The sequence below is a fragment of the Coregonus clupeaformis genome, unplaced genomic scaffold (genome assembly GCF_020615455.1).
Source record: "Coregonus clupeaformis isolate EN_2021a unplaced genomic scaffold, ASM2061545v1 scaf0452, whole genome shotgun sequence".
NCBI lineage: Eukaryota > Metazoa > Chordata > Actinopteri > Salmoniformes > Salmonidae > Coregonus > Coregonus clupeaformis.
In genome coordinates this window covers 310,108-329,852 of record NW_025533907.1, presented here as the reverse complement: position 1 = coordinate 329,852, position 19,745 = coordinate 310,108, and the positions used below count along the sequence as shown (strand labels likewise).

Sequence of the window (19,745 nt, the reverse complement as noted above, 5' to 3'; positions counted from 1 at the left end):
TATGTGGGATCTTGTTCCGTGTAAGGTTTGTTTTTGGTGTTTAACCTTGGACTTCACGTATCGTTTATTGTTTTGTTCGTGTGGTGTACTAAAAAAGAAGTATGTTCGCAAATAACGCTGCGCATTGGTCCACTGTTTCCAACGATCGTGACAGAAGATCCCACCAAAACTGGACCAAGCAGCGTGTCCAGGAGCCATCGCCAGGGGAATCTCTAGCGGATCTCCTTTGCCACCTCGACTGGGTCAAGCCGTGTGAGGAGAGAGGCTGGACTTGGAAGCAGAAGGGCGAAAGTCTGGCGAGAGCTATGGAGGCCTGGCCCACGGGGAGGAGAGACGCCCAGAAATTTTTTAAGGGGGGGCTCACGCCGTGGACGACGGGGCAGCAGGAGGCCGCCAGGTTATGGGAGTCACTGGTCACCAGGGGGAAGGAGGATGTAGAGGCACGGCGAGAGGTACTGGGGTGTGTTGCCAGTCCGGTCCGGCCCGTTCCTGATCCCCGCGTAGGGCCAGTGGTGTGTGTTCCCAGCCCGGTCCGGCCCGTTCCTGCTCCCCGCACCAAGCCAGTGGTGCGCTTCGTCAGCCCGGTCCGGCCCGTTCCTGCTCCCCGCACCAAGCCAGTGGTGCGCGTCGTCATCCCGGTCCGGCCCGCTCCTGCTCCCCGCACCAAGTCAGTGGTGCGCTTCGTCAGCCCGGTCCGGCCCGTTCCTGCTCCCCGCACCAAGCCAGTGGTGCGCTTCGTCAGCCCGGTCCGGCCCGTTCCTGCTCCCCACACCAAGCCAGTGGTGTGCGTCGTCAGTCCGGCACAGCCCGTGCCTGTTCCACCGGTGCCTGGTCCGGCACCGGTCAGCTGCTCCACGCCGGAGCTAGAGCAATCCGCTCCACCAGTGTTCAGTCCAGCTCCGGCCAGCAGGGCCAGACCGACCAGGGGTACTTTGGGGGGGTTAGAGAGGGAGTGGGGATCATGCCCGGAGCCGGATCCGCCGCCAAGGCGGAGTGCCCACCCGGTCCCTCCCCTGTGGTGTTTGGTTGGCGCGGTCGGAGTCCGCGCCTTTGGGGGGGGGGTACTGTCACGCCCTGGCTCTGGGGACGCTTGTATGTTGAGCCAGGGTGTGAGTTTTCTTTGTTTGTTCTAGTTTTGTATTTCTATGTTGGCCAGGGTGGCTCCCAATCGGAGACGGCTGTAGCTCGTTGTCTCTGATTGGGAGCCATACTTAGGTAGCCGTTTGGCATTGTTTTATGTGGGATCTTGTTCCGTGTAAGGTTTGTTTTTGGTGTTTAACCTTGGACTTCACGTATCGTTTATTGTTTTGTTCGTGTGGTGTACTAAATAAAAAGATGTACGCATTCCACGCTGCGCCTTGGTCCACTTCCTTCAGCGATCGTGACAGCTGTAACGTAACAAAATGTGGAACAACTGAAGGGGTCTGAATACTTTCTGAAAGATGAAAAGGCAGCAAGTCAGTTGGTTCCCGCATTTCTGTACGATGAATCCATAAATAATCTAGACCTACATGCTACAGCATGCGTCATCACTATCGTTCCTTAGCGGTACCTCAAACTGTCGTGATTACCAACTTTTAGGAGTTGATTTTACTCCTGGCTCAGAGCTTGTCTGGGCAGTGTCTTAACATCATCCTAAAACCTACTCTGAGCTGGGAGTTTTTTTAGTCATAAAACAGGTTTTAACAGGATTCCTAGGACCTTTTCTGAGATGCTTTGTGGATACGGGCCCAGAGCTCTATGGGTCCTGGTCAAAAGTAAATGCACTAAACAGGGAATAGGGTGCCAATTGGACTGCGTCCCCTTTTCTGGGCACTAGGGCTACACTAGTGCATGGCAGTGCAGTGGCAGTGTTTGCTTGTGGTCTCCCACCAGGTAATATATTGTAGTGGTCCAAACCTCAACCTCAGCGGCCTGGTGGGAGGTAGGTAGGGTTTCTCTCAGAGTTCCACTCGCTGAGACTGAGTGTTTCATTAACTGTGATTTACCCACTGTGAAAAGGACCGCACACCTCTCCTCTCTTCCTCTCCTCTCCCACCCGCTCGGAGACATAAAGCTAGAAAGACACATTAATGAATGCATTATTCCCCTCCTGCCAAAAGCTGGGAGAGCGGGGTATATGGGGTAGGGTGGGTGTATGTGGGGTAGGGTGGGTGTATGTGGGGTAGGGTGGGTGTATGTGGGGTAGGGTGGGTGTATGTGGGGTAGGGTGGGTGTATGTGGGGTAGGCACTTAAATGTTTTACCGCTCTGTTTAACTCTGTTGCAGATAACCATGCCCCATATAAGAGATTAAGGGTAAAAGACAGATCTAACCCATGGTTCATGCATGAATTGTCTTAAAGATTTCATGAAAGAAAGTTAGTTTGGGCTAAGGCTAGATTGACTGATTCTACCTCTGACTGGCAGTCCTTCAGACATTTGAGAAACAGATGACTTACTCTGGTTCGAAAAGCAAAGTCAACATACTTCTTGAATTGTGTATCTGAGTGGTGGAAATCCAGCTAAATTCTGGAAAGTGGTCAAAAACAACAAAAACTAAAAAATCCACCCCCTCATGGATTGATAATAATTTGACATTTAAAAAACATACGGATGAGCTAGTTAAGAAGCTGAGATTTAAAGTAGACTTCTTTTATATAAATAGATTACGCCTCTCCCTAAACAGCAGGAAGCAGATTGTACAGGTAACTCTCCTGCCAGTTCTTTACGCCTCTCCCTAAACAGCAGGAAGCAGATTGTACAGTCAACTTTCCTGCCAGTTCTTAACTACGGTGACACCATTTACCAGAATGCAGCAGCAACTACTCTTAAACATACCATAGTGTCCTTCGCTTTATCACAGGTGATTGTTTTAATACACATCTCTGGATCCTGTATCAAAAGGTTGGCTGGTCCTCATTAAAGTCCCGTAGATCACTTCATTACTCCCTTTTTGTTTACAAAGCTCTACTATACAAGGTTCTGACTTACCTAACTTTGTTGTTAAAGTATAAAAACATGAGATACCAAACACGTTCACAGGGTTGGTTAACTCTTGCGATTCCTCGGGTCTCCACCGAACTAGGTAAATCCGCTTTTAGTTTTAACGCCCCACAATTTTGGAATTACTTACAAAATTCATTACATTTGGATTCCCTGGTGCCACTAGGGCATTTTAAAACCCTGATGATAAAATGAGTTCACCGAGGTGTGCAATTGTTTTGATTGACTAATAATTTGTTTATGATGTTCTAATGTAATGTACTGGTTATTCTATCTTGTATCTTGTAGATGTATCTTTTATTTTATGTCAGAGCACCATTAAAAATGAGACCCTGGTCTCAATTGGGCTCCCATGATGAAATAAAAGTGACTAAAAATAATAAAATAATGAGCTGTCCACAGGAGCAGAGAGCAGAGAGCAGAGTCATGGAGGGCTGCTCACCGGCCACTCTATTAGCCCTGGATCAATCCACTCACACACACTGTAAATCACACACACCTCAGCTGGCGTGAGTGTGTATCTGGTAGGGGGCCAGCTTCCCAGAGCCCCAACCAACCACTCCCCTCTGGGGCCACCAGCGCAGAGACCCCCCTGGTCCCCTCTGATCCCCCACCCCCCTGACAGCCCCCCAGGACCAGGGTGTGGACCCCCCCATTAGTACCAGGGTGTGGACCCCCCCATTAGGACCAGGATGTGGACCCCCCCATTAGGACCAGGGTGTGGACCCCCCCATTAGGACCAGGATGTGGACCCACCCATTAGGACCAGGGTGTGGACCCCCCCCATTAGGACCAGGGTGTGGACCCCCCCATTAGGACCAGGGTGTGGACCCCCCCATTAGGACCAGGATGTGGACCCACCCATTAGGACCAGGGTGTGGACCCCCCCATTAGGACCAGGGTGTGGACCCCCCCAGTAAGAGGCAGACATGACGTAATGGCCGTATTCTAGTTAGGCAAGATAGTTAAAGAGAGACCCCTCGCTACGTCCAGACTCCAGCCTGCATGGGCCAGCCAACCACAGGACAGACGGTGATCACCATCACCATCATCACACAACATAACACAACTCGCCTTCCTGAGGCAAGAGAGGATGTGACGCCCCCTGTACCCCTTCATTACCCCCCACCCAACTTCCCTCAAGACACAGGCCCTACCCCCCCTCCCCTCCCCTCCACCCACCCTCCCTTCCGCGTTTATTTCCACCAACCAGCCAATCAGTCAGTCACCTATCCCAGCAGCCCCTTCCCCCTCAACCCAGTGCACTGCTGGACAGCGTGGAGTGGTAAGGTTCATGGTGACATCTTTATGGTGGGTCTGAGCAGTGGGGAACACTGGCCAGAGTCCTGGTACAGGGAACACATTGAGACACCACTTCCACAGAGGAAATGAAACCACAAAGTCAAACTGCACTTCACTGGTTGGTAGTCTGGTCCCTGCTGCTGCTACCGCAGGTACTTAAATAACACGGCTGATTGTACAATGACTGAACCTGAGATGTGAAAATTGACTGAAAACAGATAGGCTATGCATGCACACACATGTACATACAGGCATTGACACACACACAGACACACACAGTCTTGTTTTACTATCCTTGTGGGGACACACAATTGATTCCCATTCAAAATAAAATTTGTCCTAACCCTTAACCCTAAACCTAACCCTAAAACCTAACCTTAACCCTAACCCTAACCTTTAACCCCTAATCCTAACCCTAATTCTAACACTAATTCTAACCTTAACTCTAAACCCCCTAGAAATAGCCTTTTTCCTTGTGGGGAATAACGAAATGTCCCCAGTTGGTCAAATGTTTGTTTGTTTAATATTCTTGTGGGGACTTCTGGTCCCAACAAGTATAGTTAAACACGTCCACACACAGACACACCCACACACACACACCCTCAACCCAGAACCAGATCCCCTAGTGAGTGTGTAATATCAACACCGCCTGCAGGTTCTCTGCTACAGCTCCACTACAGTATAAAGACAGTTCTGTTATAGAGTCAGAGTTAGTCACCTCCCGACTGAGAACAGCAGTGACTGACTGGACTGGTGTCAGCCGGTGTGTGTGTGTGCATGTGTGTTATTGTTAGGGGTGACTAACTGACTGACTAAACTGAGTGCAGCACTGGTGTCAGCCAGGGGGAGGGGCGAGGGGGATAAATGTAATTAGGTCCACCAGGTGCAGAGATCGGGGCGCTAGTTACTGCTTCGCAAATTTATTATTTCCGCTCAGCAGATTTTGGGGGGTGCATTCCTCGAGCCCCTAAATGAGCCCCCTGTGTAGAGAGCAGCTACAAACAGGCCCATTGTTAGAGCAGGCAGACAGACAGACAGGGAGGCAGACGGACAGGGAGGCAGGCAGGGAGGCAGACAGATAGGCTGGCAGGGATGGAGGTGAGCCCCAGACAGAGACACAGCCAGGGCTACATAACCGAGGATAAGGCTCTCTCTCTCTGGTCCTACACTGACTTGTCTCCCACAGAACACACACAGAGATCTGAGCCGGGACAAACTAAACCCACCAGTGGTCAGTTTAACCACTACTAGACCACTACAGGACCATTGGGGAGCTTTAACCACTACTAGACCACTACAGGACCATTGGGGAGATTTAACCACTACTAGACCACTACAGGGCCATTGGGGAGATTTAACCACTACTAGACCACTACAGGACCATTGGGGAGATTTAACCACTACTAGACCACTACAGGACCATTGGGGAGATTTGACCACTACTAGACCACTACAGGACCATTGGGGAGCTTTAACCACTACTAGACCACTACAGGACCATTGGGGAGATTTAACCACTACTAGACCACTACAGGACCATTGGGGAGATTTAACCACTACTAGACCACTACAGGGCCATTGGGGAGATTTAACCACTACTAGACCACTACAGGACCATTGGGGAGCTTTAACCACTACTAGACCACTACAGGACCATTGGGGAGATTTAACCACTACTAGACCACTACAGGACCATTGGGGAGATTTGACCACTACTAGACCACTACAGGACCATTGGGGAGATTTGACCACTACTAGACCACTACAGGACCATTGGGGAGCTTTAACCACTACTAGACCACTACAGGACCATTGGGGAGATTTAACCACTACTAGACCACTACAGGACCATTGGGGAGATTTAACCACTACTAGACCACTACAGGACCATTGGGGAGATTTAACCACTACTAGACCACTACAGGACCATTGGGGAGCTTTAACCACTACTAGACCACTACAGGACCATTGGGGAGATTTAACCACTACTAGACCACTACAGGACCATTGGGGAGCTTTAACCACTACTAGACCACTACAGGACCATTGGGGAGATTTAACCACTACTAGACCACTACAGGACCATTGGGGAGATTTAACCACTACTAGACCACTACAGGGCCATTGGGGAGATTTAACCACTACTAGACCACTACAGGACCATTGGGGAGATTTAACCACTACTAGACCACTACAGGACCATTGGGGAGATTTAACCACTACTAGACCACTACAGGACCATTGGGGCGCTTACTGTAACATGGTGGTTGGGCTGAAATTGGCCTTAAAGCTCCTGTTATTCCCCAGTCTGTTTTAGAGAGCCAGTCCAGGGCTACATCCCAAATGGCACCCTATATTCCCTTTATAGCACACTACTTTTGACCAGGGCCCTAGTAGTGCACTATATAGGGAATAGGGTGCCATTCAGGATGCAGTTCAGGACCCATTAGCACCTGTTGTGATAAACCCTGCTGAGGGTTGTCAGGGGTTACTGGACTTAGTGGACCCGCCAATATTCACATTAGCGGCTTAAGTCTGTTTTCATATCAGAGTTGAAATATAGAGTCTGTAATTAGGGGAAACGTAGGCCGAACCACTAACCAGGCTCCAGTGAAGCCACGCCACCTTGCAACATGTTCATTGGAAATGCTGTAGAAGTTGTAATAGACACTTGAAAAGTACTGAAATTAGAACAACGGTAACTTTCTTTACACGCTCTATGGACATTAACACATTCAGTAGATATATCCAGTTACGTGATCTTATGCTTCTGAAAAGCATCACCTCTTTAGGGGGATCAGGAGAGGGCTGTATGTATCTAGCGTATCAGAGTAAGGGTGCTGATCTAGGATCAGGTCCTCCAGGTCCATGTACTCTTATTCATTGTGATCTAAAATGCAAAACTGATCCTTGATCAGCTCTCCCACCGAGATGCTTGATCCATACATCTCTTTCAATGGGCGGCAGGTAGCCCAGCGGTTAGAGTGTTGGGCCAGTAACTGAAATGTCGCTAGTTCGAATCCCAGAGCCGACCAAGTGGGGAAATCTGTCGATGTGCCCTTGAGCAAGGCACATAACCCTAAATTGCTCCAGGGTTGCTGTTGATAATGGCCAACCCTGGCCGTGACCCCAGGGTATCTCAGGGGGAGTTGGGATATGCCAAAAACACATTTCCAATTCACACACGTGTATAATACATACCTGTACATGTGAAATAGGACATTTTTACATTTTAGTCATTTAGCAGACGCTCTTATCCAGAGCGACTTACAGGAGCAATTATGGTTAAGTGCCTTGCTTAAGGGCACATCGACAGATTTTTCACCTAGTCGGCTCGGGGATTAGAACCAGCGAGCGACCTTTCGGTTACTGGCACAATGCTCTTACCCACTAAGCTACCTGCCGCCCATATATAATATAAACCCCCACTGTTTTAGCGCGGGCCTCTCATCAACAACTCACCGCTGCCACCTACTGCTCACAACCCCAAACAGGAGGCTCCCGGCTGGAACATGGAAGGGGAATACGGGGACACGAATGCCTTGTGAGCTTGTTTTCCAGGCCCCTTCCCTAATTATACAGCAGAATGTGTTTGAGAGCAGCAGGCCACCAGATGAGGAGGAAGAAACGCCAAATCAAGCACCCTCGTTGTAATCCGCTTGGCAGGATGCGTCAGATTTCGCACTCCTGCGAGGCGAAGGCGGGCACAGGGCAGGCCAGCGGACCTCGGAGGGGGTTCAGTGTGTCTGTGAGAGGCAGGGGAGCCGCTGAGTTTTTCCACTCTGGGCACCACTAATTGGCTCATTATTCCCCAATAAGTCGTTGGAAGTGTTGGGAGCCCCCCTCCTTGGGCTAACACCTTGGACACATGCACAGCACACAATCAGAGGGTTAAAGGAGGGATAGAGGATATTGAAGGCTGAGCTGGGCAAGACTGGGCTGGGCTGGGGCTCGCACTGGGGCTGGGGTTATGGCTGGGGCTAGGGTTATGGTTATGGCTGGGGGCTGGGCTAGGGCTGGGGCTGAGGCAGGGGGTTGGGCTGGGGGCTGGCTAGGGGCTAGGGCTGGGGCTGAAGCATGGGGTCGGGCTGGGGGCTGGGCTAGGGCTGGGGCTGAGGCAGGGGGTTGGGCTGGAGGCTGGGCTAGGGCTGGGGCTGAGGCAGGGGGTTGGGCTGGGGGCTGAGCTAGGGCTGGGGCTGAGGCAGGGGGTTGGGCTGGGGGCTGGGCTAGGGCTGGGGGCTGGGCTAGGGCTGGGGCTGAGGCAGGGGGTTGGGCTGGAGGCTGGGCTAGGGCTGGGGCTGAGGCAGGGGGTTGGGCTGGGGGCTGGGCTAGGGGCTGAGGCAGTGGGTTGGGCTGGGGGCTGGGGTGGGGTTATGGCTGGGGGCTGTGGGCTGTGGGCTGGGGTTATGGATGGGGGCTGGGGTTATGGCTGGGCTAGGGCTGAGGGGCTTGGGCTAGAGGTTGACATGAGAATGAAAATTAATTCCTGTGCCGTCTTGTCCTGTCAATAGCTTGCTGTTAGCTAACTACTTTTCATTGCCTGCCCAGCAGATAAAGGCCAATTATAATTGTTTTATTAGAGATTGAAGACTGTTGGAAGAATTAGGGGCTGGGGAAAAAACATAAAAAAAAGTATATGACCTCCTAAAACTGCTTATAACACAAAAATAACTCAGTTTAAAAATAACACATTCCTGTACTTCCCCTTCCTGTGGACTGTTGATCTTGTCGAGCAGGAGGAGACATAAACCCTCACATCCCTAGCCAAAGTGGGCCACCAGTATTTAGTGCTAAGGCAATGCACCGTCCGGCCGATACCCGGATGTCCAGAGGAGGGTGACGTGTGAGCCCAGTAAATGAGTCGATCCCGAATCTCGAGCGGAACGTACTTCCGACCCTCAGGACACTGTGGAGGGCTGGGGTCGTGCACGCGCTCGCTCGATTTCGAATCGACCTCCCACACCACCGGTGCCACAAGGAACGACTCCGGTAGTATGGGAGTGGGCTCAACGGACCTCTCCTCCGTGTCATACCGCCGGGACAGCGCATCTGCCTTACCATTCTGGGACCCAGGGATGTACGTGATTTTAAATACGAACCTGGTGAGAAACATACTCCATCGAGCCTGGCGAGGGTTCAGTCTCCTCGCTGCCCGGATGTACTCCAGGTTCCGATGGTCAGTCAAAATGAGGAAAGGGTGTTGAGCCCCCTCAAGCCAATGCCTCCACACCTTAAGGGCTTGAACTACAGCTAACAGCTCCCTGTCCCCAACGTCATAGTTACGCTCCGCCGGGCTGAGCTTCTTAGAGTAAAAGCACAGGGGCGGAGTTTAGGTGGCGTGCCGGACCGTTGAGAGAGAACGGCCCCTATACCAGCCTCAAACGCGTCTACCTCAACCTGAAAGGGTAATGCGGGATCCGGATGCGCCAGCACCGGAGCCGACGTAAACAGGTCCTTCAGTCTCCTAAAGGCCCTGTCCGCATCGGCTGACCACTGCAGTCGCACCGACCCCCCTTCAGAAGGGACGTGATGGGAGCTGCCACCTGTCCAAAACCCCGGATAAACCTCCGGTAGTAATTCGCAAAGCCCAAAAACTGCTGCACCTCTTTTACAGTAGTTGGGGTTTGCCAATTGTGCACAGCGGACACACGATCCACCTCCATTCTCACCCCTGACGCGGACAACCGATAACCCAAAAAGGAGACCGACTCCTGGAAAAACAGACATTTCTCTGCCTTGACATATAGGTCGTGCTCCAACAGCCTCCCTCAATACACGACGCACCAGGGTTATATGCTCGGCTCGGGTAGACGAGTACACCAGAATGTCATCAATGTACACGACCACCCCTTGTCCCTGCATATCCCGGAAAATCTCATCTACGAAGGATTGGAAGACTGATGGAGCATTCATCAACCCATATGGCATGACGAGATATTCGAAATGACCTGACGTGGTACTAAACGCTGTCTTCCATTCGTCACCCTCCCTAATGCGCACCAAGTTATACGCGCTCCTGAGATCCAGTTTTGTGAAAAACCGCGCTCCATGCAATGACTCCATCATGGTCGCAATCAGAGGGAGTGGATAACTGTATTTCACAGTAATCTGATTGAGACCACGGTAATCGATGCACGGGCGCAACCCTCCATCCTTCTTTTTCACAAAAAAGAAACTCGAGGAGGCGGGAGAAGTGGAGGGCCGAATGTATCCCTGTCTCAAAGATTCGGCTATGTAAGTCTCCATAGCTTTTCTCTCCTCTTGAGACAAAGGATACACATGGCTCCGTGGGAGCGCTGCTCCTGCCTGGAGATCAATCGCACAATCCCCCTGTCTATGAGGAGGCAACTGCGTCGCCCTAGTTTTGCTAAACACGAGAGCTAAATCCCCATATTCAGGCGGAATGTGCAGTGCGGGCACTTGGTTTGGACTCTCCACCGAAGTCGCCCCACGGAAACACCCAGACATCGCCCCTCGCACTGAGCAGACCACCCATCGAGAGCCCTCTGTTGCCACGAAATAGCAGGGTTGTGGGTGCTTAACCAGGGAATCCCCAGCACCACTGGGTACGCAGGAGAGTCGATCAGATACCGCTGTATAGTCTCCTCATGACCCCCTGCGCACACATCCGAAGTGGCGCTGTGATCTCCCTGATCAACCCCCGACCCCAACGGACGGCTATCTAAGGCATGAACGGGAAAAAGGTTTGTGAACAGGTAGGAGAGGGATCCCTAACTCAAAACAAAACTTCCGATCAACAAAATTCCCAGCTGCGCCTGAATCTACGAGCGCCTTATGCTGGGAATGAGGTGCAACCTGTGGAAAACACACAGGTATACAAAAGTGCGCAACAGAAAGCTCTGGGTAAGTGGGACGTCTACTCACCTGGGAGGCCCCCCAGTGCGTGGCCTGTTGTCTTCTCCCCGGAGAACCCTCCCCAGCACCTGGCCGCAGTGTGCCCTCCACGACCGCACTTGGTGCAGGAGACAGGCCCCCTCGGGCTCCTCCTACTCCGTTCTCTAGCGCCGGCACCCCCGAGCTCCATAGGGCTCGGCTCGGAGGCGCCGCATGGCGGAATGGACGGACTCCCCTCGGGACGTCCACGGGTGGCCAGCAGGGTGTCCAGACGGATGGACATATCGACCAACTGGTCGAATGTAAGATGGGTATCCCTGCAGGCCAACTCACGTTGAACGTCCTCTCGTAGGTTACATCGAAAATGGTCGATGAGAGCCCGCTCATTCCACCCTGCATCAGCCGCTAGAGTCCGGTACTCTAGAGCGAACGCCTGCGCGCTCCTCCTCCCCTGTCTCAACTGGACTAGACGCTCCCCCGCCGCTTTGCCCTCAAGTGGATGGTCGAACACGGCCTTGAAGCGGCGGGAGAACTCTGCGTAGGTCACGGTGTTGGCGTCCATTCTCCTCCACTCTGCGTTAGCCCACTCCAACGCCTTGCCCGTGAGACAGGAGATGAGGGCGGAAACGCTCTCGTATCCCGAGGGCACCGGGTGTACAGTGGCCAGGTAGAGCTCCACCTGCAGGAGGAACCCCTGACACCCGGCAGCTGTACCGTCATACGCCCTCGGGAGCGAGAGCCGAATCCCCCTGGGTTCCGAACCTAGGACTGGTGGACCGACCGATGGGGTGGGCAGGATAGGTGGAGGTGTGGGTACCCGGCTGGCCTCCCATCGGTGCAAGGTGTAGATTACCTCCTGTAGAGCGGTCTCCAGTTGTCAAATCTGGCCATCTTGTCCACGGATATGCTCCTCGAGCGACACAGGCGTCTCTGCCGATCCTGCTGATTCCATTGTGGTGTGTGATTCTGTCATAAGGTGCTGAAGGTGGGTGTGGTGTAGGAATCAGGCGCAGGATGCAGAGGCTCAGTTCAAAGGCTTTAGTGCTAAATTCACACAAACAAAAGCACAATAAGCCTGAAGGCGAATACCAGGCGCACACAGGCGACAAAATAAACTGCGCACAAAACATGTGCAAAGAAACCACTCCAAACACTGGAGGGAAAAAATGTAGCTCCAACACGTAACAGAGGCGCAATCACACACAAACACAGACACACACAACGAGAACTAAATAGAACACTAACGAGGACTAACTAGACACAGGTGTACAACATTAAGACCAAACCAAACGAACATGAAACATAGATCGGTGGCAGCTAGTACTCCGGGGACGACGACCGCCGAAGCCTGCCCGAACCAGGAGGAGGAGCAGCCTCGGCCGAAACCGTGACAGTTGGAGATCTAGTATGTGTATGTCTAGGTTTGGCCGGGTGTGATTCCCAATCAGAGACAGCTGTCGCTCGTTGTCTCTGATTGGGGATCATACTTAGGTAGCCTGGTTGCCTACCTTAGTTGTGGGATCTTGACTCGTGTTTGGCTTGTTGTGTGTAGCCACTGTTGAGCTTCACGTTACGTTGCTTTTGTTGTTTTGGCGAGTGTTTATTTGTTCTAATAAACATGTACGCATACCACGCTGCACCTTGGTCTGACCCGTCTCTCAACGATCGTGACAGTGTTGCAGGCAGTTTCCCAGCTGTCTCACTGTGTGTATTGTGGCAACCTGAAGTGTCAAATGAAACTAATATAGGCTTATGAAGAAATACAACTAAACATTTTGAATGTATACTAATCAAACTAGGACCCCTACGAATACTGGGGAAATGCATGGGATTGAAATTGTCATCTGAAATGATAGTTTAGGCTAAGATTGTGTCATTACTAATACAACGATTAGTTATTCTACAATACTATACATTATAGACAGCATTATGGAGGCTCCAGCCATATCATGGCTAAACGGTGGTATAGTCAGGCTATCATAGGAGGAACACTTCTTGTCTTGAAGACCCCATGTAGCCTTTCCCAGACAGACAGACCCAAACCCCCCTCAGTCTCAATAGAGTGAAAGCGTACCCAGACGCTCTTCAGCCCAGCTTGAACAAAAAAGGGAATCAGATGCCCGACTGAGGGACTGGATAATCTAAAAAGCATTCCTCAGTCTCTCTCTCTCTCTCGCCCTCTCTCCCTCTCTCTCTCTCTCTGTATGCCTGCAGAAAGACTCACCCAATGAATCATGCAACAATAATACAGACAGACAGACAGAGCACTGCTAATGGACTCCAGCCTCGTCACCAGACACCTCCTCTCCCTACTGATCCTGAGAAAACCCCACCACGAAAAATGAACACACACCATTAAAACTAGGGCACGTGCCCCCTCAATTTGATCAATTTAAAATACACACATACAAATAACAGGCCTACAAGATATGGGCTAGTCTACACAGCATTAAGATATGGGCTAGTCTACACAGTATTAAGATATGGGCTAGTCTACACAGCATTAAGATATAGGCTAGTCTACACAGCATTAAGATATGTTCTAGTCCACACAGCATTAAGATATAGGCTAGTCCACACAGCATTAAGATATGGGCTAGTCTACACAGCATTAAGATATGGGCTAGTCTACACAGCATTAAGATATAGGCTAGTCTATACAGTATTAAGATATAGGCTAGTCTACACAGTATTAAGATATAGGCTAGTCTACACAGCATTAAGATATGGGCTAGTCTACACAGCATTAAGATATGGGCTAGTCTACACAGCATTAAGATATGGGCTAGTCTACACAGCATTAAGATATGGGCTAGTCTACACAGCATTAAGATATAGGCTAGTCTACACAGTATTAAGATATAGGCTAGTCTACACAGTATTAAGATATAGGCTAGTCTACACAGCATTAAGATATGGGCTAGTCTACACAGCATTAAGATATGGGCTAGTCTACACAGTATTAAGATATAGGCTAGTCTACACAGTATTAAGATATAGGCTAGTCTACACAGCATTAAGATATGGGCTAGTCTACACAGCATTAAGATATGGGCTAGTCTACACAGCATTAAGATATGGGCTAGTCTACACAGCATTAAGATATGGGCTAGTCTATACAGCATTAAGATATGGGCTAGTCTATACAGCATTAATTCAAATATATTGAATTTGGATTTCAGTGTTCCCTGAACCATTTTTGGTAATGGCATTGTTATAAACTAAGTGACAAAGGATGGGGTGGAACAAACCAGACATAGGCCTAGTCATTAAACCTATGTCCTCTAAAAGTAGCAGAAATCAAATGGTGCCATGACACATCTATAGAACTAGGCCTATGCATTGATGTCACCATACTAACCTAAACACCACATTGAATATGTCTGCGTCTCAAATGACCCCCTATTCCCTTTAGAGTTCTATGGGCCCTGGTCAAAAGTAGTGCACTATATCAAACTGCTCTGCCTGCTAAACTTTGATTTAGATTAGAACCCTGCCAGGACTTCTCCCTGCATTCCGCCCAGTGACATGGTTTATCTTCCGTGGCGTCGCAGCCATGAACCTATCTCAGGGTTTTGGTCTGGTCAAGGGGCGGATGGTTCATCATTCTGGACTGGGGCAATGTCATGGAGCTAAAAGGGCAAAAATACAGATAGCCTATTTCTTGAGCCAGAATCCTGTCAGGCTTGACTGAATGCAGTGGTTGATTGGAGTATTTAGGAATGGTTGCCAGCTGATCAGAGATGGGTATCATGTTCCCAATGCATACAGTCTCACACTCAGATACACAACTCAGTTAACACAGTATACACCCAGAAACACTGTTGTACCCACTGTAAACACAGTATACACTCAGAAACACTGTTGTACCCACTGTAAACAAAGTATATACTAAGAAACACAGTATACCCCCAGAAACACTGTTGTACCCACTGTAAACACAGTATACACTCAGAAACAGAGTAGTACACACTGTAAACACAGTAGTACACACTGTAAACACAGTATACACTCAGAAACACAGTAGTACACACTGTAAACACAGTATACACTCAGAAACACAGTAGTACACACTGTAAACACAGTAGTACACACTGTAAACACAGTATACACACAGAAACACTGTTGTACCCACTGTAAAGGAAGGCCCTCAAAATTGTCAAAGACTCCAGCCACCCTAGTCATAGACTGTTCTCTCTGCTACCGCACGGCAAGCGGTACAGGAGTGCCAAGTCTAGGTCCAAAATACTTCTCAACAGCTTCTACCCCCAAGCCATAAGACTCCTGAACAGCTAATCATGGCTACCCGGACTATTTGCACTGCCCCCCCACCCCATCCTTTTACGCTGCTGCTACTCTGTTAATTATTTATGCATAGTCACTTTAACTATACCCACATGTACATATTACTTCAACTACCTCAACTAGCCGGTGCCCCCGCACATTGACTCTGCACCGGTACCCCCCTGTATATATAGCCTCCCTACTGTTATTTTATTTTACTTCTGTTCTTTTTTTTCTCAACACTTTTTTTGTTGTTGTTTTATTTTTACTTTTTTTGTTAAAAATAAATGCACTGTTGGTTAAGGGCTGTAAGTAAGCATTTCACTGTAATGTCTGCACCTGTTGTATTCGGCGCATGTGACCAATAACATTTGATTTGATTTGATTTGATTTAAACACAGTATACACTCAGAAACACAGTATACACTCAAACACAGTAGCACATACTGTAAACACAGTAGTACACACTGTAAACACTGTAGTACACACTGTAAACACAGTATACACTCAGAAACACAGTAGTACACACTGTAAACACAGTATACACTCAGAAACACAGTAGTACACACTGTAAACACAGTAGTACACACTGTAAACACAGTATACACACAGAAACACTGTTGTACCCACTGTAAACACAGTATACACTCAGAAACACAGTATACACTCAAACACAGTAGCACATACTGTAAACACAGTAGTACACACTGTAAACACTGTAGTACACACTGTAAACACAGTATACACTCAGAAACACAGTAGTACACACTGTAAACACAGTATACACTCAGAAACACAGTAGTACACACTGTAAACAGTAGTACACACTGTAAACACAGTATACACACAGAAACACTGTTGTACCCACTGTAAACACAGTATACACTCAGAAACAGAGTATACACTCAGAAACACAGTAGCACATACTGTAAACACAGTAGTACATACTGTAAACACTGTAGTACACACTGTAAACGCAGTATACACTCAGAAACACAGTAGTACACACTGTAGACACTGTAGTACACACTGTAAATACAGTATACACTCAGAAACACAGTAGTACATACTATAAACACAGTATACACTCAGAAACACAGTAGTATACACCGTAAACACTGTAGTACACACTGTAAACACAGTATACACCAGTGTTGGGAAGCTACTCTGAAAATTTAGCTCACCAAGCTACCAATTACTTCACACTGGAAGAAGTTAAGCTACACTAAAGCTACTCTTAAAACTACTTTGTGAAAAATTATCATATGTACAGTGAGGGAAAAAAGTATTTGATCCCCTGCTGATTTTGAACGTTTGCCCACTGACAAAGAAATGATCAGTATAATTTACATGGTAGGTTTATTTGAACAGTGAGAGACAGAATAACAACAAAAAAATAAAAAAAATTATAAATTGATTTGCATTTTAATGAGGGAAATAAGTATTTGACCCCTCTGCAAAACATGACTTAGTACTTGGTGGCAAAACCCTTGTAGGCAATTACAGAGGTCAGGTGTTTCTTGTAGTTGGCCACCACGTTTGCACACATCTCAGGAGGGATTTTGTCCCACTCCTCTTTGCAGATCTTCTCCAAGTCATTAAGGTTTCGAGGCTGATGTTTGGCAACTCGAACCTTCAGCTCCCGCCACAGATTTTCTATGGGATTAAGGTCTGGAGACTGGCTAGGCCACTCCAGGACCTTAATGTGCTTCTTCTTGAGCCACTCCTTTGTTGCCTTGGCCGTGTGTTTTGGGTCATTGTCATGCTGGAATACCAGAAAAACACCCCCAAAGCATAATGTTTCCACCTCCATGTTTGACGGTGGGGATGGTGTTCTTGGGGTCATAGGCAGCATTCCTCCTCCTCCAAACACAGCGAGTTGAGTTGATGCCAAAGAGCTCCATTTTGGTCTCATCTGACCACAACACTTTCACCCAGTTCTCCTCTGAATCATTCAGATGTTCATTGGCAAACTTCAGATGGGCCTGTATATGTGCTTTCTTGAGCAGGGGGACCTTGCGGGCGCTGCAGGATTTCAGTCCTTCACGGCGTAGTGTGTTACCAATTGTTTTCTTGGTGACTATGGTCCCAGCTGCCTTGAGATCATTGACAAGATCCTCCCCGTGTAGTTCTGGGCTGATTCCTCACCGTTCTCATGATCATTGCAACTCCACGAGGTGAGATCTTGCATGGAGCCCCAGGCCGAGGGAGATTGACAGTTATTTTATGTTTCTTCCATTTGCGAATAATCACACCAACTGTTGTCACCTTCTCACCAAGCTGCTTGGCGATGGTCTTGTAGCCCATTCCAGCCTTGTGTAGGTCTACAATCTTGTCCCTGACATCCTTGGAGAGCTCTTTGGTCTTGGCCATGGTGGAGAGTTTGGAATCTGATTGATTGATTGCTTCTGTGGACAGGTGTCTTTTATACAGGTAACAAGCTGATATTAGGAGCACTCCCTTTAAGAGTGTGCTCCTAATCTCAGCTTGTTACCTGTATAAAAGACACCTGGGAGACAGAAATCTTTCTGATTGAGAGGGGGTCAAATACGTATTTCCCTCATTTAAAATGCAAATCAATTTATAACATTTCTGACATGCGTTTTTCTGGATTTTGTTGTTGTTATTCTGTCTCTCACTGTTCAAATAAACCTACCATTAAAATTATAGACTGATCATTTCTTTGTCAGTGGGCAAACGTACAAAATCAGCAGGGGATCAAATACTTTTTTCCCTCACTGTAAATCTAAAATGTCATAGAAAACAAATTGCAAGAACAGATCACTCTGTAGTTAGACGTTAACAGAATGTGTAATTTATCCTATTAATCACAAAAACAATGTTTTAAGTGAAAATTAGGCAGGTCTGACGCCAAAAAATAAAGGACATTATTGCCTATTTCACCCATAATTGTTATATTTTTGCAAAAAGAATTGTGTGTAGTTCCAGTAGTTCGCTACACCACTACATGGCAAAAAAGTAATTAAATACTGAAAACACTACAAATTACTGCAAAATGTAGTTAGTTGAACTATTACTGCTCCCCAACACTGGTATACACACAGTTTATACAAACACACAACAATCCATAGATCCATAACACTGAAAAGTCAATTACTGCAGACAGTGTTGGATCATAGGATACATGTAGGATAAAGCCCCCAAGGTAGAACCTTAATCAATGTGGGAGGATCTTCAGTTACTGTGACCCTTGAGGGACAACATCATGTGTGAGTGAGAGGAGGTGGCATGACCCACATCCAGGTTCATCAATATTGGGTAACTCTGTGCATCAGGACAAGACTCATGCCCACACATCTCCCAGGGTGACTGAAATTCACCTCCACTGTTCTGTACTCCTCTACTGTCTGCTGCACACCTGCATTCTCTAGCAGTTTGTGTGTGTGTGTGAGAGAGAGAGAACCTCACAAATTATGAATGCAAATATAATGCATGAGTATAACATTTTAACTAAACTTGAATTGCACTGTGATCTGAGCCCCATGGCCATTGTAATCTCATAATATCGAGGAAGGCGCCGTTAGAACAGTGTAATAACAGTCATTGTCAACAAACTAACTGGTTACCAAGGGGCTTGCGAACTTCAACACTAAATACAGCTTTGGTAGTTTATTAAATTGATCTTCAATTAGGTTTCTTTAAAGCTACTCAAGTTGTCAACAATGGTTCATTCCATCATTGCGCTGTCTAGTTGCAGTATCTAGCAAGTGTTTGCAACGAAACTTGCGCAGGCCTAGCGCAGCAAACATAGACAGGGCTGCAAATGGCAATAGCTAGAGCGAGCAATAGGTTCCGTGCATAAACGTTGAATGTATTGACCAACTGGCGCTTCCGAAGTGCGAGATGGTTCCTAATCGTGCAGTTTGTAGCTATACATTGCAATGCTATAGCGTGACAGTAAATACAACAAATCTAAAGACAAACATCCCATCAATACACCTACCAACAGCGCTGTCAGACGCAGGAAGTAGCTATAGCTAGCTAACTGGTTCGTGCTAGCCCTAGCCACAGCCATTGCAGAAGTGCAGTGAGCAGATTGACTGTTTCTGTCTGATTCGTTCAATGCTTACCGATGTGGTTGTCCTCAATATGCACGATGAGTTCGGCCAACGATTCGAAGTGGATTCCGCAACCACCGAATCTGCAACTGTTGGAGAAGAAGGAGGCAGCGGCGATGCCTGTCATGGTCTAAGCTACCTGTACATTGAATATGTGGGCTAGAGAGGGGAGCCAGCTACAGACACCAACAGGCAGCTGCGGAAGCAGCTGGAGCGTAGTCAGGGGTGGGTGAGCGGAGCG

General features: G+C 48.4%; 1 protein-coding gene across 1 annotated transcript in view; it reads right to left on the bottom strand.

The window, feature by feature from the left end:
- Positions 1-19,745, bottom strand: part of LOC121586948 (juxtaposed with another zinc finger protein 1-like) — a 28,779-nt gene extending 9,034 nt beyond the window's left edge. The window contains exon 1 of the mRNA XM_041904032.1: positions 19,517-19,745. Within this exon, the coding sequence (XP_041759966.1) occupies positions 19,517-19,631 (115 nt within the window). The 5' untranslated portion in view covers positions 19,632-19,745. The remainder of the gene's footprint in view (positions 1-19,516) is intronic.